Source organism: Rhopalosiphum padi, chromosome 1 (genome assembly GCF_020882245.1).
Source record: "Rhopalosiphum padi isolate XX-2018 chromosome 1, ASM2088224v1, whole genome shotgun sequence".
In the NCBI taxonomy this organism is placed as follows: domain Eukaryota; kingdom Metazoa; phylum Arthropoda; class Insecta; order Hemiptera; family Aphididae; genus Rhopalosiphum; species Rhopalosiphum padi.
This window is the reverse complement of record NC_083597.1, coordinates 35,001,257-35,023,199: the sequence shown is the minus strand read 5'-3', so window position 1 is coordinate 35,023,199 and position 21,943 is coordinate 35,001,257. Positions and strand designations below refer to the sequence as shown.

At 25.5% G+C, this 21,943-nt stretch overlaps 4 protein-coding genes across 6 annotated transcripts in view; 2 read left to right on the top strand and 2 right to left on the bottom strand.

Moving 5' to 3' along the window:
- The first annotated feature begins 62 nt into the window (after positions 1-62).
- Positions 63-1,813, top strand: LOC132932286 (dynein light chain roadblock-type 2-like). The gene is made up of 4 exons (XM_060998592.1): positions 63-556; positions 710-886; positions 976-1,143; positions 1,680-1,813. The coding sequence occupies exons 2-4, from the start codon at positions 805-807 to the stop codon at positions 1,736-1,738; spliced, it is 309 nt and encodes a 102-aa protein (XP_060854575.1). The 5' UTR covers positions 63-556; positions 710-804; the 3' UTR covers positions 1,739-1,813.
- LOC132932241 (XK-related protein 6) lies at positions 1,547-6,231 on the bottom strand. The gene is made up of 5 exons (XM_060998518.1): positions 5,726-6,231; positions 5,564-5,665; positions 4,748-4,962; positions 2,479-2,634; positions 1,547-2,401 (listed from the first exon to the last, which is right to left on the bottom strand). The coding sequence occupies exons 1-5, from the start codon at positions 6,016-6,018 to the stop codon at positions 1,944-1,946; spliced, it is 1,224 nt and encodes a 407-aa protein (XP_060854501.1). The 5' UTR covers positions 6,019-6,231; the 3' UTR covers positions 1,547-1,943.
- Positions 6,232-7,844: 1,613 nt separating this feature from the next.
- On the bottom strand, positions 7,845-9,957 carry LOC132918095 (trafficking protein particle complex subunit 2-like protein). Its single transcript, XM_060979182.1, has 5 exons — positions 9,510-9,957; positions 9,174-9,337; positions 8,825-8,912; positions 8,634-8,713; positions 7,845-8,146 (listed from the first exon to the last, which is right to left on the bottom strand). Exons 1-5 carry the CDS (start codon positions 9,540-9,542, stop codon positions 8,101-8,103), a joined length of 411 nt encoding a protein of 136 aa, XP_060835165.1. The 5' UTR covers positions 9,543-9,957; the 3' UTR covers positions 7,845-8,100.
- Positions 9,958-10,338: 381 nt separating this feature from the next.
- The window catches only part of LOC132917550 (ankyrin repeat and IBR domain-containing protein 1-like), a 14,586-nt gene continuing 2,981 nt past the window's right edge, over positions 10,339-21,943 (top strand). Inside the window, exons 1-19 of one of the 3 annotated variants that reach the window (XM_060978337.1) lie at positions 10,339-10,692; positions 14,017-14,194; positions 14,271-14,389; positions 14,457-14,664; positions 14,730-14,912; positions 15,550-15,727; positions 15,798-15,976; positions 17,373-17,606; positions 17,676-17,821; positions 17,934-18,153; positions 18,382-18,516; positions 20,091-20,250; positions 20,323-20,459; positions 20,639-20,875; positions 20,942-21,076; positions 21,151-21,307; positions 21,411-21,519; positions 21,575-21,615; positions 21,706-21,886. In XM_060978337.1, the coding sequence (XP_060834320.1) occupies positions 14,129-14,194; positions 14,271-14,389; positions 14,457-14,664; positions 14,730-14,912; positions 15,550-15,727; positions 15,798-15,976; positions 17,373-17,606; positions 17,676-17,821; positions 17,934-18,153; positions 18,382-18,516; positions 20,091-20,250; positions 20,323-20,459; positions 20,639-20,875; positions 20,942-21,076; positions 21,151-21,307; positions 21,411-21,519; positions 21,575-21,615; positions 21,706-21,886 (2,825 nt within the window). In that variant the 5' untranslated portion in view covers positions 10,339-10,692; positions 14,017-14,128. Of the gene's footprint in view, positions 10,693-14,016; positions 14,195-14,270; positions 14,390-14,456; positions 14,665-14,729; positions 14,913-15,549; positions 15,728-15,797; positions 15,977-17,372; positions 17,607-17,675; positions 17,822-17,933; positions 18,154-18,381; positions 18,517-20,090; positions 20,251-20,322; positions 20,460-20,638; positions 20,876-20,941; positions 21,077-21,150; positions 21,308-21,410; positions 21,520-21,574; positions 21,616-21,696; positions 21,887-21,943 lie in introns of all 3 variants that reach the window. The other 2 variants (XM_060978335.1, XM_060978334.1) reach the window with 2 other exon arrangements.

The following is a 21,943-nucleotide window of genomic DNA, read 5'->3' as shown; positions in this document are numbered from 1 at the left end:
CAAAAAAGTAGATTTTCCAGTCATGAATTCGTTAATAGGATTCTTGTTTCTTGCCATGCTCGTTATGATCTAGGAATTTTAAAAATTAATAAATAAAAATAGTCGAGGTTTCATGGATGTAATGATATTTTTTTAAACATATTTCAATATTAAAAGTATAATTGCACTCCACCATAAATGAGTTACTATATCACTCCTGTAAAACTTTTTTTTTTAATTTGAATCGAACCCGTAACTATCGACAAATCATGACAAAATTTTGTCATGTGACAGATGATAGCGCCGATATGTATTGTAATCTGTGTCATTTTTTATTGTATAAAGAACAAATAATAAATATATTATAAAAAAAGTTCATTAAATCACGTCGATCTATGGCTGACGGTAGTGCGATATTGTGGTTTATATAATTATAAAAATCAATACGAATACATTGGTCAAATAAAAATAATTCGTTTTTAAATAAATAATAATATAATAGTAATTGTGAAACTCATTCACGGCGTTATGTACACAGCTGCAGTGGTGTAAATAGACTACTGACTAGTGTTACTAAGTAGGTACCCGAATTTACTGCAAATTGTTAAGACGTACTGGTAGTGTTTGTATTTAAAAATATTTATTGTTTTCTATCAAAATAAATTCTATGCTGTAATCTCAAAGATACTCTGCTAATTCAATTCAATACTTACTAAACATGTTCTAATAGTTAGCTAAAATAAGCTGCAAGCTGCATAATATAAGAATATAAATTGGACATATTATATAACTGCAAGTAGGTATATAAAATAGTTTTAAAACATAATGGCTACACAAATAGAAGAAACTCTGAAGAGAATTCAAACCAGTGACGGTGTCATTGGCTTTGTAATAATAAACAATGCTGGTATGCTATCTAAAACTATTATCGACACATACCAAGAAAGCCGAAAAACATTGGTATCTACTAACTGTTCATAATATATCGTTTTGCAGGCATCCCGGTCAAATCCAACTTGGATGATTCAATGTCTGTTCGGTACGCTGGATTAGTTCAGCAACTAATCGCAACATCAATGGTCGTGATCAAAAAAGGCGACTCAACTGATAAATTAACATACTTGCGGTTACGTACCAAACATAACGAAATTATAGTAATACCAGGTAAATTGTTAATATAGGAAAAGGATGCCCTCTTGCATACAATTCTTGGTGGTCTGGTCTATTGAAGTTATGTTTGACCTAGACAATAGTTAGATAAAATACTTTAATTAGTATAATACTAAATAAAAACTCAGTATCAATTTAAGAATTTTTTTCCTAGGCTGTCTTGTTTCTATAGGTATTTATCCTAAATACTGTTTATCCATTATCCATACAAATTTAATTAATTAAATCTTATTGTTTCGTAATCTATTTTTACTTAATAAATGCAATTTAATACCATAGTTTTTACAATATTCTCCATACATAATATATTCACATTTGAAAAATGATTTTAAAAAAAATAATAACTTTTAGATATTTCAATTAATTTATTAAACAATTTAGTAATAAAAAACATATATGAAAATATAATTAAAAATATATTTTTAGTCTTTATATCAATTTTTTTAAGTATATAATATATAATCTTAGATATTACATGAGCATGAGATTACAAATAATATGAAATAATTTTGTACATTTTTTATTTACAGATAAACATTATATCATGGTGGTAATTCAAAAACCTACTGGCTCTAGATCACCAATGTAAAATTTGGTGTCTTAATGATTATAATATATTTATATAATTAAATAATTTAATAAAATTTAAAACAGTTTTCAATAATTTAAAATAATACAATATATTAATATGTCATAATTTAATTTATTAATTATCAGATCATTTAATTTCAATAATGATTTTAACCCAGAATGTTTGAAATAAACTTATTCACATTACTATTGGTATTTGTGTATTATGGTTCAACATTATTATCTTTATGAGTGGTATGAGGATGGAAACATTTGTAATATATTGCCATAAACAAAATTCCAACAAAAAATGGTGCTATCGATCCTATCATCAGAAGATAGTAGTACCATTGGTTTTGATCAGTACCAGTATTAGCCCAAATAGTGACTGCAACTATATTTTCTACTAGAAATACACCATAATACCCTAAATAACGATTTTTTGAATTTCCTTGGCCTTCACTGGGGGATAAATAAGTAAATATGTACACAAGACCGAGTATTGTTGAAAAAAAAAATCTCATGATTTTACTTTCTTCAGATCGGTTTGATGGAATACAAAATGTTACATTTTGAAATTTGAAAATCCACAATGTCATAAATAGCCAATGGACCATACAAAAAATACCAGTTGACTGAGGCCATACTATAGCGGCTAAACTAATAGACAAAATTCGGGATACTGAAAAAAAAAATGTATTATAGATGAAAAAGTATAAAATATAATATATGTATATCTAAAATACATGACAAATGTACCTGTAATCATGATGTGCCATAAAAACTGTAATACTGTTCCTGTATTGCCTATATTTTTTCGGTTTTCATAAGCAATTCTTACATTTTTATGATATGAAGCCATAGCCCAAGCAATACCTATGGTTGAACTCGCAATAGATGCAGATTGATGAACAACTAAAATAAATAATGCATAGTTAAAAATTATAATAATAGTATTCAGGGACGGATTGGCAGAATTTTTTGGGCTGGGAAAATGATTTAGACCGGCCCTCTATATTATAATATCTAATACAGTAGTTTTTAACCTGTGCGTCGAGGCTCCTAGGGGCGTCGTTGGTTATTATTAAAGGAGCCGCGTCCATAGTATAAACTAATAATAAAATTGTAAACAATATTTTTTTATTATTATCAATATTGATATGGGAGCCGTATATTTTATTCCAAAATCAAAAGGAGCCGTGGACCCAAAAAGGTTAAAAACCACTGATCTAATATTATACATAAAAACAAAAATTAGGTACTAGTGTTTTTTTTTTAAGGCAATTAAAGAAGGTAACTCCCCCTCACATATACAATTTTGTTTACTGACTTTTATATTTATGAAAATAAAATGTGCACATAAATAATATAGCAAAACAATTTAATATGAGTTCTTTATTAAGTAATGCACTTTATTTTAAACTAAAAAAGCTATCCAAAACAAGGGCATTAGGGTTTTTAAAGATTGTTAAATCCAATTCCTTTTCACTTAATTTTTCTAATAATTCTAACATAAATATTTATATTTCAATTAGTAAAATGTTGAGATCAAATAACATAAGCAATTTTAATATACAATGTGGCATAACATGTTTTTTATATATGTTAATATTATTTTTGTTAATTTGTTATTACTACTTAAAATATAGTTAACTAAATTAAGTTAAATAAAGGTAGTTCCTTTATTATAGCTCGATTCGTAGCTACAACGTTGGTATTATATGTAGGCATATTATACACGTGTCATAACCATAGCCTTGATAAGAAGTCAAAAAACACGAACTAAGATATTCTATAAAAAAAAAAAGGCCTAGATAGGATTTTTTTTGGTAGAACTTTTTGAACCGAGCCGGGCTAGGCTATTTTTTAGTAGAACTTTTGGGGCCGGGTCGGGCTGGACTTAAACCAAGGTTGGATTGGGCTTTTAAAGAATTTTTTACATCTTGCATAGGCATTTCTCGGTTTTTTAAATAATAATCATTATTTATAACGATAACGATTAAAATGATAAGTTTACAGTTCAATGTAAGAATAATCACAAATAACCATTTATTTTATATTTTATATAAAAATATTTTTGAGTGGATCGACCGGGCTAAACAAAATATCCTTGGACCGGAACAGGGTTTTTAAGAGTTTAGGGTGATTTTCGGGCCGGACTCAGTGTTTTTTTCACAACATTTCTTGGACCGGCCAGGCCAGGCTTTAGAAAAAATCTGTAGGACCGGGCTGCGCCATAAATTGATGGCCCTTGCAGGTCTATACTAGATATAGTATATCTTAGTTCGTGTCAGAAATTAAAATAATTATAATGTGATAAATTAGTAAATAATAAATATTAATAAATGTAAAAAAAATCCATGAAAATTTATGATGAAATTAAAAACCGTTTGTGGCCATAGCAGCCCTCAAGTATACTGGCCCACCGGGAAGTTTCCTGGTATACCGATGGGCCAATTCGGCCCTGATAGTATTTAATAAATTTGCTACTTATTATAAATTTAAACTAATATATAAAATCAATCCTTTTATATGAATATGAAATCAAATATTCACTACTATAAACCATTCAAATGTGTATAGTAATATTTCGAACAAAGACAACAAATATGTATAAACTACACAAAAATGTATGTTAGCCTACAAAAAATGTACAGCTATGTAGCTATGATTAATGTAATGTGTATTATGTATAATATATCTATAAAAACTAGGATTGTGAGTTGCAACTAACTACAATATTACATAAACCCAAAATTATAGGAAATTAATTTTAATTTTTATATAAATAAACCTGAATAGAATATAGAATTGGATTTTGGGCTTCAATGATCTAAAATAAAAATAGTAGTTTTTATAATTATAATGATAAATTTAAAAATATAAATTAATTATTTAAAAATGATTTAGATTAAGTTCTTGTTCAAATTTCCAATATTTTACAAATGTCATATATATTTGAATCTAGAAACTTAATCAACAGTAGTAGATACCTACTTAAAATTAAAATTATAAATAATAAAATTACTTTGAAAAGTAGAACCCTGCTTTTTCTCAACCAGAACAATACATATTTGTAATATTTGTTGAGGGACAGCTTCTAAAAAACATTCAAAGATTCGTAACAATGACACATAGGAGTCCTCTTTAGCCATTAAAGCATAGTAGTTCTTTTGATCATCAAAATTTCCTTTACGAGCAGCTCTACGAGACTTCAACGCATATTTCAATACATCATAATACCTAAAAACAAACAACTATATTATTACAAGGCATATGAAATATTTTAAAAATAATAGTACCTATTATTATTATTTATTGCACAGATAATTATTATTGTTAACTATAATAATTACAACTATATAATTTGATATAAATTGTATTATTCAAACATCAGGAGTGTCATTACAGGTTATTTTTTTAGGTGTATGAAGTATCGATCATACCATACAAAAATAGATATATGTATATGTGCATTATCCTGCTTCCAATTATTTTCATATATCATATTCATGGACCAAATCATTACATCAACATATTAAATAGTAAAAATTAATTTAAAAACTAAAATATAATACAAATTTATAGCACAATATTTGATTATAATCAATGTAATTTAAAGTTGTAATCATGATTGACAGTATACCAATATTGATAAATGTCAATATAAAAATTAAAATACAATTTAATTTTAATCATGTTATCAACTGTGCATTATTTCATCAGAGTGCAGGCCAATTGGAACTATTTTAAAAGTAAGGGGTGCAACTACTATAAGTATTTTTAGTTTTTATATCTACATTAAATCTAATAGTTATTATATTAAAGTCTCATAATTACATACCTTAAAACAGGTGCCATTTGTAGTATCAAAAGAAATGGTAATAATAATCGATTTGAAAGCAATTTTTGAGTAGTTCTTTGCATATCTTCTTGAATCGAGTAACTGAAAATAAAATAAAGTATCAATAAAATTGTTATTTTTTATCTTCAGCAGTGTTCTAACATTTTTAAACTCATATAAGTGTTTATTATGGAAGGAACTGCTATAAAAATAACTGTCAGCAGAAAATAAGTAAATTTTTCATATATGTAATACTGATAGGCGATATTGAAATCAATGCAAACATCAATAACATGGCTAACAATAGCTAAGACCAATACAATTAAATCCCAGTAGGAAATACTTAAATCTCTGGGGAGCTCATCTGGCTCATCCAATCCAGATTTAGATCTATTACTATCAACTTTGTGAACCAGATATTTATTAGTCCTAATGTCATCTTGATTTTGGTCCATTGTATTGTTTCCTTTGAACTGGAAGACTCAAATCATGAAGTTCCTGGCACATCACTATAAATGATAAATTTTACATTTAAGTGTGCATTAATTAAGTAAGTTAGTGCGGTGCTACAGTTGCTTTAGTTGGTGTTTAACAGACACTGCTAATGCTTAGTGCTTAGATAATAAAGTATTAAATATTATAATTATTTATGTGTATAAAAAAATATTGAAAAATGATAACATTGATAACATTCAACAATCGAGTTTAGTACTATATAATGATAAACAATTCTCAAGTTCAAGATTGTTTGGCCAAGGTCCAACCGAGGTGGCAAGGCAGGTCCGAATGGTCCGATAACGGGGATAACTCTATCTAAATAATATAATTATTATATTATTTAAAACTTACTGTAGTACACGAATTAATATTTAATATTATACCATTAACATCATATATATATATATATATATATTATATATAAAATATAGATGCGAATAGCATAAAACAAATAATAGTTAATACATAGTTTCTTGTTAAATTTAAAGTCAGTGGTGTTATAGTAATTTAGTTTAGATTCTAAGATAATTATGTTATTTTATACTTACTTATAATAATGATATTTTTATTTTATATTTTTAACATTTTCACTCTAGCTCCCTGACTGAATTGATGTAAATAACTTAATTTAACCTGTTACCGTTTATAATTTTGTTACTTTATCCATATTATTTTGTCTTTTCTATCAAACTCCTTTATCACTTGTGCTTATTGTAAATAATTACTTTACAGATTGTACAATTTTTAGTTAAAAAAAAAAAATTTAGTACATTTTTTCCTCTATATTTGTTGTCAAATGACTTAGTAATAATTATTATTGCACTTATTAATATGTTCTTGGACACATAATACGTAGTACAATTTATAATTTTCTCTAATTAAATACCTGAAATTTGTTAAAAAAACTTTAAAAAAAATAGAAAAGGGGAGAAGGATTATACAATTTTTTGAGGGGCTAAGCCCCCTCCAATTTATGCTTGTGATTGTGATATTTTGTTTGAGTATTTTTCCGAACCCTGGATATAGGTTTATATAATAGCATTGAGTATATATACTCAATGATAATAGTTATAATAATGTCTATAAAAAGCCTCTCTGATATAATAAGGTTTTGTATATTATATTACTATTATTTTAATGTTTTACTGTTTTACTTGTACCAATGTACCATATGTGGTTCTAATAAGTTGCATTGTCCCCAAATAAGGTGATTATTCTGGACCACAAACCAAAAAAGTGAGCTAGTAGGTAACTACTACTCTCCTATACTTTAGAATGTATAAATATTTATTTATTATAATAGTATACATTTATAAAATTTGTTATTGCTTATTGTTATTAACTTTAAAGTCTATACCATAAAGTAAGAATATATCGACTCATAATAGAACAGCAGTACATCAGTATGAGTTGGTTTTTGGTATAAATAGGCAATAATATAACATTAATTTTAATGTTTTAAAATGTTATTGGGTATATAATTAAATAATATATAAATTTACACAAGTTTCAAATTCCCAGCAAAAATATTTTGGAATTTTGATGAAATAACTAAAATCAATGTACTTTGTTTAAAAAATATATAATTTTATCCAAATTTGAAATTAAAATGTAAATATAATAATTTTTGGTTTCAGTAAGGACTATTTACAATAAACCTAGCAATACATTTTCAAGCCTTAGATATGAATATTAAATAATATTTTAACTACAAAATAATTTGTGAATTTTCATGATTTTGAATGTACAAGTACTCACTTTTTATAATTAGAAAACTAATATATTTCATTTTTGAATTATTTTTATTATAATATATATGTGAATATAACCATAAAACAATTATGTAAAACTATATTAAAAACTATAGATACATTTTATTAAATACAAAATAAAAATAAAGTTGCATCATAAAATAATTATTCATACATTTTTCAAATTAAAAATATTTTTATGATTCATAGACTCATAGTTACCAAACATAATATATTAATAATTAGAGATAAATCAGAAACCAATTAAAATGATTCTTATTAATTTACTTATGAGTTTCCAGTTAATATACCTCGAGCAACTTTGTTAAAATTCCTGTAAAAAAAAAGATTTGATATTATTCATTTATTTTTACATATTTTAAATACGGTTTCCTATATCAGTTTTTAATAAAACAAATTAAAACTTATCATAACAAGATAAATATTATTATACATGATAATTTATTCAATAGGATATACTCGTTTAATAAGTATTTAAATAAAATATTAACATTTTTTTTCATGTATAAATTTAAATCATTTAAGTACAGTATTATTTTACTGTTTTTTAATTTTTTGAATGGTTTATAATATTAATTTTATGTTCTAAAGCAAAATATTATTTTGAGATTTTTACAGTGTAGAAATTAAATTTTTTGTGAAGTTATTTAGTTATAATTTATAAATATTATAAATTTATATATTGGAGTGAAGTTGTACAAAGATAATCAGAAAAATGTTAGTTCATTTTTCAAAATTGTTATAAAAAAAATATTTCTAAATGCTAAAATATCTTAGTTTAGTATTTTATAAATACTAACTCAGATGTAATATAATCTCCAGGGATGTAAAATGGATTACACATTAAATCGGTATAAGCTGTATGTAATTTTCGGAACATCTGAAAATTACATAATTTTAGTATTAAAAATATAATAAAATAATGCAATAATATTTTGTAGTAATTTAATAAAATAAAATATTAAACAATCCATAAGTCTTATTAACTTACAAAACGTATTTCATTATCTCTTAATAACAAATTGCCAGAATCTATCACAACAAAAAATTTTACTTTAGTATTTGTCACATATCCATAACTGATTATTAATTGTTAAAGAAAATTGACAATGAGAAAACACTAAAATTGATTTATTATTGTTACAGTTTGAAGAATAAACTATATTCTTCAAAAAAGTGACTTACAATATAATTTACAAATTTAGATACTGGTCTGTCATTGCCAGGCGTGTGGATATTTTTTCATTCAGATCATATAATCATTATATTGAATTAATACTTATACAGAACTAATTATTTCTGATAGTTCTATAGCTCAAATTTTAAATAGTAAAGGATACATTTTATGATCTTCTGTAGAGTACAATAGTCCTAAATATAAATCTCGCATATCCTTTTTACCAGTTTTCAATTTTTCTTCAACAAAGTCAATTGATGAATGTATTTCATATTGAATTTGTAATTCATCTTCCGGATTTAGAGAAGTTACATATTTTGGCGCGTTCTGAAATGAAACATATTATTTATATCAATGCTACATTAACTATGCCATGATTATTACATGATCAATACAATATTGAATTCTCTAAAGAGACATAGATACCTTTGACAAAGAAATCAATTAGTTAATTTTAAAGAACACAAAATCTGTAATACATCATTTGTCATTTGCTTACCTCTTTGCTGACTACAGCCACACACAACGCCATAATAAATTGTAAACAAAAATACACTTTTAAATATTAGGTATCTATAAGTGCATAAACTAATGCAAGTGGATTATTTAAATGATCCTATATTTTCATGGGTTAGGATTATAAATAAAATAATTTGAAATCGTTAATGTAAACGCAGTGTAAATTTGGGAATAGGTATGTTATTTACTAGTGATTATTATTTATTACTTATCCATATACTACATCTACACACATTTAGATTAAATTGTGATATATTCCGGGGATTGTGATCTGTTCTCTGTTGTCTACTCGTCAGTAGTTAGTTGTACACGTCTTTTAAAATTCTACTAATCTTTAAACTTTTGTTATTCTAATTATTTATAATATTTCAATGGTTGATGGCTCTACGTCTATCGTCTAATATGTTTAACATACTTATCATCATAGACATATCTGTGATTAAATGTCTATGCTTATCATATTGCTATTATCATTTTTATATCACCACGCTATGAACATATATGACCATAGTCCGTGTATATAATATCTGTAATCTGTTGGCATGACGCATGAACATCACGGATATTGTTATAATCATACTCACGGTTTACTATTATATTCATAGAAACATTGTATTAATGTATTTTTTATTTATTTTTATAATATAAATATATAAATAATAAAATGCATTATGTTATTATAATATCATAGTATATTTTTATTGATTATAACATTTCTATGGGATATTACGGATATAAAAAATTATTGTTAAATTATCGACAATAAAGTGTTTATTGTTCCAGGTGGATTTTCGCGCGGGCGCAATCTCTTGTTTTTGTTTTGATAAAATGTATTATTATTTTCTTATTACGGGTTGTAGTAATTTGTTGTCTTCAGAATTCGGATTCTAGAAATCGGAAGCTGAATTCAGTAGACACTCTCACTAGACAGTAGGCCGTTGCTATACGCAGAGTACTTAGTAATAATATGTCGCAAAACTAATCATATCGTTGTTCCGTGGGAACGAAAACAAGCAGAATGAAGACCAAAACTCGACGACACACATATTATATTTTCGCTTCCATCATGCGAAAATGCGTAGTCAAGTTTTAAATATATTAGTTACTCGATCCAATCTAATAACACAGACATTTTATTATAATATCCCAGTTTCTAGTTTATTGTGAGTATATACTAGACAAATCTATTTATATATAAATCTAATATAGGTACATTAACTTAAATAAATACTAATTTATATATATGTACATATATATATCATTAAGCTCTATTGTTGGTGTAATGAACATTTTGCTTATGTTTAGTAATAGATCACAAATTTCTTACTTTGATAATTTTCACCAATTATGAACATTTAAAAATATTAATTTAAAATAACAATGCTTAAATAGGTAAATACTTTATTGACATTAAAGTTAATTAACAAAATAATAAGTCTTCGTTAATAATCTTCCGATGGTTGTTTTACCCAAAATCCATGTGCTGCATATGACTCATCGTTTTCAATTATGTCAGGTCCCCTATAGACTTTTATTTGAACTCTCCCTGGTTCGTCTAATAGAATAATAAAATACATTAATTAAGTAGTCATTTATATTTGTGTGAGTATATAAGCATATTATATAATTTATAAATAAAAATGGGGGTTGCATGAGTAGAAATAAATTAAAAAATTTAATTTATAATAATAATAAAGTGATTAGTACCTACCTAACTAATCTATCTAATATAATTATGTTGAGTTATATTATTGCTTCATATTTTATGTAAGTATAAATTGTTAGATACATACTTATATTAAGTTGTGGTGTGTAGTATTGTGTTAAAAATATACTGCCAGTCTTATATACCTATATTTTTAAAATAAACATTTATATTTTACATCAATAGATCCTTTGAGACACATTTCTAATTCTTAATATATGCGTACATCACCACAAAACTATCACATTCCTTATTTTAATTAAACATTTGATCTAAAATGTTAAAATTGTATCTAATTATACTGTATAACATTCCTTTTTTTTTCATATTTATTTTAAAAAATGTAACTAATTAAATAAACAAAATATAGAATATTTTCCTCTAGATCTATTAATGAAAAAATCTTATTTTCTTAATATGTTTGCTATGTATGTCTTTTTATAGTCCTTTCTTCATTACATTAAAAAATTATTTCTAATAAATATAAATTACTCTTATGTATGGTCATACTTAAGGGCAATGTTTAAATATATATTTAAAATAATAAATTAAACCAAAATAGCATTGACTGTATTCCTGGTCAACCTTTATTACTTAAATTGACATCAGAACGCAGTCAACACATTAATATATATAAGTATTTAAAATATTATTGTAATTAAAAATATGTTACATTTTTGTATAGAACCCATTGAATCTTCATCAAAGTATTTATGATTGGTATAAATTGGTTCATCTTCTGTATCTTCAATGCTCTGGGTTGGTGTATAATCATTTTCCCCAAAACTTTTTGATATTGATATAATTAACATAATAAAGAGCATAAGCTGTATCAAAATATAAAAAAAAAAAAAAAAAATGATTTATAATTTTATATCTGTTTAGTGGTAATTTGTTAGCTTGAAATTATTTTTATTGATCTTAATTCACATACAAAAGGGAATTTAAAAAAAACTTATAGTTATGTATAACAACTGATATTTAAATTCAGTTTCAAGAAATTTAATAAAATTAAATAAATTATAATATGTAATATTTACCTTTTTAGTGTCCATAATAATATATCCTATCTAAATGTTAAGTACTCAATTACTAACGTCTATAGTTGCAATGAAATGCATGTTAATGAAAAGTTAAAAAAGGAAATTGTTCAGTATGCCTTAAATTCAATGTTTATTAAACCATGAAAACCACAGATGATACCATATGGTTCACTATATACATATCAAATCATAATGGATATTTAGGTAGGTAGGTACCATGAATGGTAGGTACTAATAGAAATTGCGATGTCAGGCATTGTTTTTTTTCACTTTCCTTTTATACGCTTCATTAATATAATATATTTTTTTAAACAATTATGTATACTCAATATTTATATTTTTTTCTCTGATATACAGAATTATTTCATAACATATATTGTATGAAACTTATAATCAGTGGCATTGAAAGAAAACAATATGTATTTGAATAGATTAATCCTTTTATTTTCTGAAGATATAATTTGTCTATGTAACCAAAATATAAACTGTACCTATCATACTGAATTTTTCTAAGAGTAGTATTTTTATATCTAATAAAAAAATACTTAAAATCTGAGTTGATAATTATATCATATGAAAACATGTATGTTTGTGTATATTCAATCAATGGTTATATGATTAAATTTATGATGAAAAATTAAAATGTAAGAATTTGAAAATGTTTGATGATTAAAACTTTATATTTGAAAAACATAATAGCAATCATTTTGAAAAACTATATTATGTGATTATTCTTTACAAAAATACAAACCTTGTTTTCATCTTTTAATCTTTGTTATTGTATATCAATCTAAAAATTATATGGTATTTAGTAATTGTTCATTTATTATATTTATACAGAATTTTATGGCATTCAGTTTTTAATACTTTAAAATGTTGCTGAAACTAATTTATTATTCTCATTACACATACATAATTAAGTATAACTATTTATATATATAAAAAAATAAGAATAAGAATAGGAAAGCTTGATAAATGTAAAGTAATCATTTTTAAATCATTTTTTCCTTTGTCCTTAGTAATACCTACATAAATAAATTAATTATAAGCATCATACGTTTTTAGACTTAATAAATAAATAGTTTTATTATTAAAAATCAACATAGCTAAACACAAAACATATTATAAAATTGATTGTTAAATAATTTGGATACAATTTTCAAATTACATACTTTGTTAACAGTTTTTACTTACCTATGTACTTAACAAAAGAAGATAGAGCAGTTTTTAATGTAAACACAATTTTTGACTTTAATAAAATTAGTTCGAAACGTTGCAATCTTAATAATATATAATTATTAGTTAAAGACTAGCTCTTTGAAATAATTGACTTGTATATTTTAATGATCAATTATTTCTAATAAATATTACTTATTTGATACTTCCTTATATATTTGATAACATTTTTGTAAAAAAAAAAAAATTATATTGTTGTATTTGTCTAGTTATGTTTAGTTTGCTAAGAAAAATTGTACATACATTTAAATGTATAGACTAATTATTATTTATATAAAAACATATGAATAAATGATCAATAAGGTTATCTACTTAAGTTATTGTATAATTATGCATTGCGTTATAGTAAAATATAATAATACAGTAGGTATATGTAATATTTTATTATTTATATTTTAATTGAGTATATAAAATAAACTTATTTAATAATGTTGGATATTAGCCAATGTGTATTGTACTTAATTAATAACATTATTATAATTATTAATCGTTTTTAATTTTAGTATACACTATAGCCGTCAAAAATGAAAATCATAACAAATATAGTATTTAAAAAAAAATCAGCATGGATATTTGATAGCAGATAGATATGTTATATTCTATAAAGAAAACAAAATGGGTGGTACGTCTACCAAATTCAAAAAACATCTACAACGAGGGGATGAATACGCTGCTATGCGGGTAAATATTAAACATTTTATCATGAAACAAAATACCAGTAAGTACCTTTAACAATTTTAATTATTGTATTTTTTAGCTGTATTCAAACTCTCCAGAACTTAAAACTCTAGACCCTAATTGGAGCTATGGAGATAGTCATAACCATAATACTCTTTTACATTATGCAGCTAAACATGGAATGAAACATTTACTTAGGTAAATTATTGCTGTATTCATTTAATTATTGTTTATGTATTAATAAATATTTATTTATGAATTATAGGGCTTTCTTAAACGAACATAATGGAAATCCAAATAAAAAAAATAACTCTAACGAAACAGCACTTCATGCAGTTTGTTCTCTTTCTCCTCAAAGTCCTTACTCTGCACAAGAACGTCGTGCTGCCTGTGTAACAATATTATTAAACTGGCAAGGGGTAGAATTATCAGATGGAAGGAGAGAGAAAATACGACTGAGTGTTCAAAATAATGTAATTTTACAACAAATAAAAACAATAATTTCTAAATATATTAATATTAGACATACATTTTATAGGACGGGAACACTGCACTTCATCTTGCAGCAGCTTCAGGTTTACAGTACTGTGTTGATTTGATGCTTTCACATGGAGGAGCCCCAATATTCAAGACTAATAACCAAAAAGAGACTGCTTGTGATTTGGCTGTGAAAAATGGAAATGAGACCTTGGCTCGTAAATTAGAGTCTCGAATGGTTTTTGTAAGTGTTTTGTAATATGTTATTCAATACAATTATAAAATATTTAAACTAACATTCAAAAATTCTATATTATAAACAAAAAGTAAAGTCTGGAAAGTTATTAAAATTTTAAAATCTGAAATACTTAGATTGTACAAATCTGGATTTTCCTTTAACAAATTAACTAATAAGTTTGATTTTTACAATTTAAAAATATTTTATTGTTGTCATTTGTTAAATATAATGTTCTTTAAAATGACTTAAACTTTTCTGGAACTTGTACAAGTATATGTTGATCTTTAATATACCACTATTACCACTCCAAAGATGTTAATAGGTGGTTATTTTGGAGGGTGTGTGATTAACCATTTTTAAAATAGTTGAGGCTTAAAAAATGTTTTTTTTATTAATTATTACTTACTATAATAATATCTTTAAGGGGAGCGATTGTTCCTACCGCCCTCCTTAAATTACGTGTCTGTACCATTCATACGCAAAAATATATTTGTGTAACTCCTCACAAAAGTTTTGACTTACCCTTTTATTTTCCTATTCAGACTTACACATTCTATTTCTACGGTTATTACTTAAACCTGAATTTACCTTAAAAATAAGTTTATGTATAAGACTAATTTATTGTAAATATTTTTTTAATAAGGGTGAAGACTTGAAAGATATTTTTACTGTAGTGGATGATTATGATTTTGGGGAAGAGGAAACATATGCTGGATTGCGCACACAAGATTTACAAGAAGCAAAAGATCAATTATTGGTAGAAACTGCGGATATGTTGAATTTGCCATTATTTACAGCTGAAGCATTGCTTAGAAATAATGGTAAAATTATCATTATCTCTAATTAAATATGTGTAATATCTTTTACTTAAATATTTCTTTAATGTTTTAGAATGGTCTAGAGAAATTTTACTTGAACGATGGGTTCGTGACCCAGACAAGTGTTGCCAAATTGCTGGTGTACAAGTACCCATGTCTGTACAGTCAACCAAAAAATTATATTTAAATGGGTTATTACAACATACAAATTTAAATGAAGAAGCTCAACTTAATGTTAATGATCAAACTATTGTAAGTGATGAATATAAAATTTATTTCAATTGATTAACTGATAGAATTAGTTAGGGGTTATTAATCATTATATTATTACTGAATAATGATAGAAATGAATAATGATGCAACTAGAGTTTTTTAAATATGTTTAATGGAAAAACCATTTAAGATATTGCAGCGCAAAAACCAATTATAGAATATAAAATTAGAAAAATATAATCAACCGTCACTAAATATATTCTATTACTAAATCTAAAACTACCAATAATATCAATATAAGCTTCAACATTTTGATTTTTGATTAATTTTACATTAGAAATCCCTAGAGTAGAGGAGTTAAGATTGGTTTTCACCTTTTTGATGTGCCACTATATGATATTGACCAATACCCCTTTTATACCTAAAAATGATTGACTATACCCAGGTTATAAATTGTTGTTACCATAAAAATAATATAAAATAAATTAATGTTTTGAATTTTCATATATGCTGGATTATTTAAAAAGGAGACTACAGATCATAGAAGCTGGATAATCCCCGCGGTGTGTGATGTCTGGTTTCACTACTATAATGCAATTGTAATATCGGATATGGTTTTCATAAGCATAATAAAATTATTTAAGAATAGTTTCAAGTACAATAAACAATATAATAGCATTAACTTTCTAAAATTAAGGTTAATATTTAGTTAATTAAATAATATTAATATTTTTAAATGATAAAAATAATACTCCCAAAAACATAATTGTTTACAGTTGGAAATTTTAATCATGCTGATTTTTTCTTAGATGTGTAGTGATGTGATATATATTTATCCAGAGCTCTTTTGAGTTACCTTAAAATTTGTATTCTTTCAATCAAAATTCCTTAGATCAAACAAGACCAATGTAAATATAGTATCTACTAGACCAAAAATATTGAATAGAGTAATATGCTAGCCACATAAAAAATGTATAGAAAAAAAAACATTTTATACAAGTTTACCTGAATTATTGTTGAGAAAATACAAAATATGTGCACCAAAATATATCATTGTCTAATATAATTTTGCAATAATCTTGGTTGCTTCAAGCATCAAAAAAAAAAATTATATATCATAGTAATAATTTACTTGTACAGATAGTTCAATTATCATTTAACATTTAATATAGTAAAACAATGTTTCTCAACTGGTGTCGCCTGGTAAGTCTAAACGTGTCGCGAGAAGTACTAATATTAAATGCATGACCCTTGTTGACACTATTTACAAAAATTAATATGTATTATTCTTATTTTTTTTTATTGTGTATCACAAAGTTTGAGAAATTTTTATAGTGTGTCGCCATAATACCAAGGTTAAGAAACACTGTAGTAAAATAAAATTATATTTACTTAATATTTTAATTGTTTATTAATATATTTTTTTTCTTTTTAGTGTGATATTTGCTTGAACGAACTGCCATTATCTGATTGTTCAATTAAATTGTGTTGTGAACATAAGTTTTGTAATTCATGTTGGAAACAATACTTAACATATAAAATTAAAAGAAAAGACTCTAGCAACATTTGTTGTCCAGCTTTACACTGCCATATTTTAGTTCCAACTGAACTTATTGAAAATGTTGTTAGTCCTGAAATGGCTCGGAGATATTTTGATCTTAATATTGAAGTAAATTGGATTAATAGAAATATATAACCATTATAAAATGTATACAATTTAATTTTAAATGTGTTTTAGTCTTTTGTTGAAAGCAACCGTTCTATTAAATGGTGTCCTGTTCCAAACTGTGGACTTGCTGTTCGCCTACCAATCTCTAGAAAATCAAAGCCTAATTCTAAGATTGCACGCTCAGTTGACTGTGGTAGAGGTCATTATTTTTGTTGGTATGTTTTAAAGACCGTTATTACTTATTACTTTATTAGTAATTAAACCTACTTATTTGTTTTTATTTTGAAGCATTATTATTTATTTTGTTATATTTTTATTATTTAATAGGGAATGTATGGGAGATGCTCATACTCCATGCAGTTGTCAACAATGGTCTCAGTGGATGACTAAAATATCGGAAGTTAAACCAGATAAGATACGTGAAACAACTGCAGAGTATGAAGAAGCAGCTAATAGTTTGTGGTTGGTCACAAATTCAAAACCGTGTCCAAATTGCAACTCTCCTATACAGAAGAATGAAGGCTGTAATCATATGAAATGTTCAAAGGTAAATACTTCTTCAATATTTACTTATAAATTTTACTGAATGCAAAACAAATATCAACCTTTATTAAAGTAAAGGTATTTACTAAATTTTAGGTTTAAATCAATTATTATTAAAAAGTTACTTAAATTTTCAATAAATTAAATATCTTTTTTAAGCTTCATATTGTATGTTTTAATTAAATATTAATATTAGACATATATATTTTAATAATTTCATATTTTATTTTAGTGTAAGTTTGAGTTTTGTTGGATTTGTCAAGAAAGCTGGAAAAAACATGGTTCAGCTACTGGTGGTTTCTTCCGTTGCAATCGTATGAATGCTGTTTGCAAAGCTGATGAAAAACGCGGTCTTCTTGTAAAAGAAGTAAGTACTAATATAAAAATATTATTTAAAAATTGTGATGTATATTTATGGAATTTAATGCTTTTAAAACAATAACAAATTACGAGTAAAACCTTTAATTTTAAAATGTAAATTAATAACAAGTTTTGTATAGTTATGTCAACCATCTTCATTGGTAAGACACGTCAATCAGTATGGTGGAGAATTATAAAGGTAGTTAAAAGTACAATATTAGGAATAGAGTTCTTCAGTTGATGGATAGGCACCATAAAGTTGATATCTGCTAAGAGAGTAGGTGAATCAAACAAAACTAGGTATAAGTTTAATAAGAAACATTATAATAGATTGTTAATATTAAGCTGCTAAAAAATAGGTTTGCAGTTATGGAAATGATAAAATATGTTAAGAAAAAAATCTTCAATCTGAGTTAATAGCTTTAATTCACGTATATTTCTCTATAAAAACCCAAGAAGTTTAAAAGTTTTACAACATATTTCCCAAATGTGAAATGAGAAATTTAATATATGTGATAAGCAAAACAGATCACAAATTAATTTATTAGAGCATTTGATTTCATGCTCATTTATTGTAGAAATTAATTTAGTGCGAATTTTAGTATAATATATGACTGATCATTACCTGGCATTTTGATACAGTAAATTAATAAGTTGAAATCTAAGATCTTCATTCCAACTAATTTATTGATCTAGATCGGTGGTTTTTAGCCTTTTTTGGTTCAGCGCCCCTTTATTGTAATAACTAACTGCTAATGCAAAATCAAATTTTCTTCCTATATATATTTATTTATTCATGAGTTATTCATTCACTATTATAAACAAGACGTTTCGTATTGACACGTAAAATCCGATGAGATAACATGCTGTATGACGTTGTATAGCGTATTCAATTAGAACTGTTCTGATTTCACGTTCAATAATTCGTAGTGTTGTTATATAATATTGAAACATTGTATTATTTTTAATTTCCGAGTTTGAAAAAGCACACTGCCCCCTCAACGTCCATTCAAAATTATCGCCCCCCCCCCGGAGAGACCGAAATGCCCTCAAGGGGGCAATACCACCCTCGATAAGAACCACTGATCTAGATCTACCTGTAATCACACAATCAAGACTAGATTGAAGATTTATGAATAGCTACAATCATTATTCATCAGCTAATACTGGGTACATTATTTACTATCAGCAAAACAAAATGAGTTGATTGAATTGCCCCTTAAAGAACAGCTGATGAAGGCAGTTATTTGTGTTTTAATCCCATGTATATTTTAATAAACAACTACCTATTTGACAAATAAGAGCTGTTCTAGAAGTGTAGGGGCTTATAAAAGTCATAATCAACTTGAACCTTACTGAGAAATGCATAATTTACTTCTTCGAATAGTTAGGTTTTTAGATCAACTAAAACAAAATTCATGCTGCCCAAAATAAATTAAAACTATAAAACCGTTATATGCATACCAAATGGTTTTTATACAGAATGATTTGTATTACATTTTTTTTTTTTACACATAGGTAATAAAGTATTTCAATTATTTTATTAGTTATCTAATATTTAACTGTTATTATTTTCCATAGGCTCAACAAAAGAATAAGCAAAGTTTGGAATTGAGTAAATTTCTTCATTATTATACTAAATTTAAAAAACATGAAGTAACTCGCACAATGGAAGAACTGTTTGTAGAAATTGTTAAGAATTGGAGAATAGCTCTTTCGGCTGCCTTAAATATATCGGAAGGTACCTGTTCTCAAATTATGTATAGTTTATTCTATAAAATAATTACTTTAAATTCTGATTAATTAATTATAGATGATGAGCGTACAAAATTTGTAGAAGATGCAGTTGTTGAAGTGCAGAAAGCCAAACGTGTTCTATGTGCATCATATGTGTACGGGTTTTATATGCTATATAGTGCATATAATAGAAATATTTTAGAGTTTATGCAGGTAAAAAAAAAAAAAGGTATATTTCATTAATTAATTGGTTTAAAACTATAATTATTAATTAACCAATTTGATTATATAAATTTCATAATTTGATAAAAATATATTTTTTAAGATTATAATATTTAATATTATCTGAATATCAATTTCTTTAAATGTAATAAATCGAATATTTGTTCTAGAATGAAGTTGAAGAAGTTACTGAAAAGTTATCAGGAATGGTTTTAAGGCAATATTTATGTAATCCAAGAAGTGCCATTATTAATACTACTAGTATATTAAGACGAAAACGCCATGAATTTATTAATGCCATTTCTGATGGGTCTATATCCTTAAAAAGCATGCCTTCTATTCCACCAAATGTCACCAAACCAAAATCAACTACTATGTCTCAAAAGCACATAAATGCTACTGCTAAAGTGAGTGTAAATATTTTTAAAAGTGTAAATTCAATAAATAAACATGGGTTTTAAAAAAAATTCTAGGACTTGTTGAAGAAAGCAATTGGAGATTCAATTCAAATTGATCCAGATAATCCGTGGATTGTAGATTCAAAAGGACGACATCGTAATCTCACTGCTATATTAGACTGGCCTGAAAGTTGCTCAGACGAAGAGGAGGTTAGGAAATTTAAATAACCATAAGTTTGATTTTACATTACACTTTTGATTACTTTTAATTATTAAAACATAAGGAAACTGAATTGGATCGAGCTCTAGCTGTGAGTGTCTTTGGCCAGTGTAAAATGGAGCACTGTAAAAGAGCAAGAGTGAGGAATCCTAGAACATCAAAGTTTCACGAATACTGTAGCTTAAGGTGCAAAAATACTCACAAAACTTTGTTGGAAGAACGTATGTTAAATTAATATACTTTTTAATCACACTTATTTTATTTTAACATAATAATAATAATAAGAAGAAGAATTTGCTATTGCCTATTAATTTTGTTAATTAGGAAAAAAAGAAAAGCGCACCAGTATTGTTGGTACTTTTGCAATGGACCTTATTGTTGCACTTGAAATGTCAAGACTTCAAATGATAAAAGATGCTCAACTAAAAAAAAGGTACATTATCTATTTTTTTTTTCTATAAACATAATAAATAACTATTTATTTATAGGTCAGAGATTGAAGAAGCAAGTTGTAGCAAAAATTTTTCAGGTGGATACTAATTTTAACTCATACATTTTTATAATGGAATAAAACAATTAATTATTTTGTTATTTATACATATTTTTTAAGAAGTTCCAGAGGATTTAAATGATGATGACCAGCAATTGCAAATGGCTTTACAGATGTCTTTAGATGAAATTGCAATGGCTAAATCCAAAAATGTATCAAAATCTAAAGATGACAATGAAACAGTTTTACTTTCAAAAAATATTTCAGAGAATACTATTTTAAAAACAGATATTCCTGTTATCTTACCTAAGTAATTTATTTGTTGTTAATTGTTTTGTTAAAAATTTTACAATATATAGTAAAAATT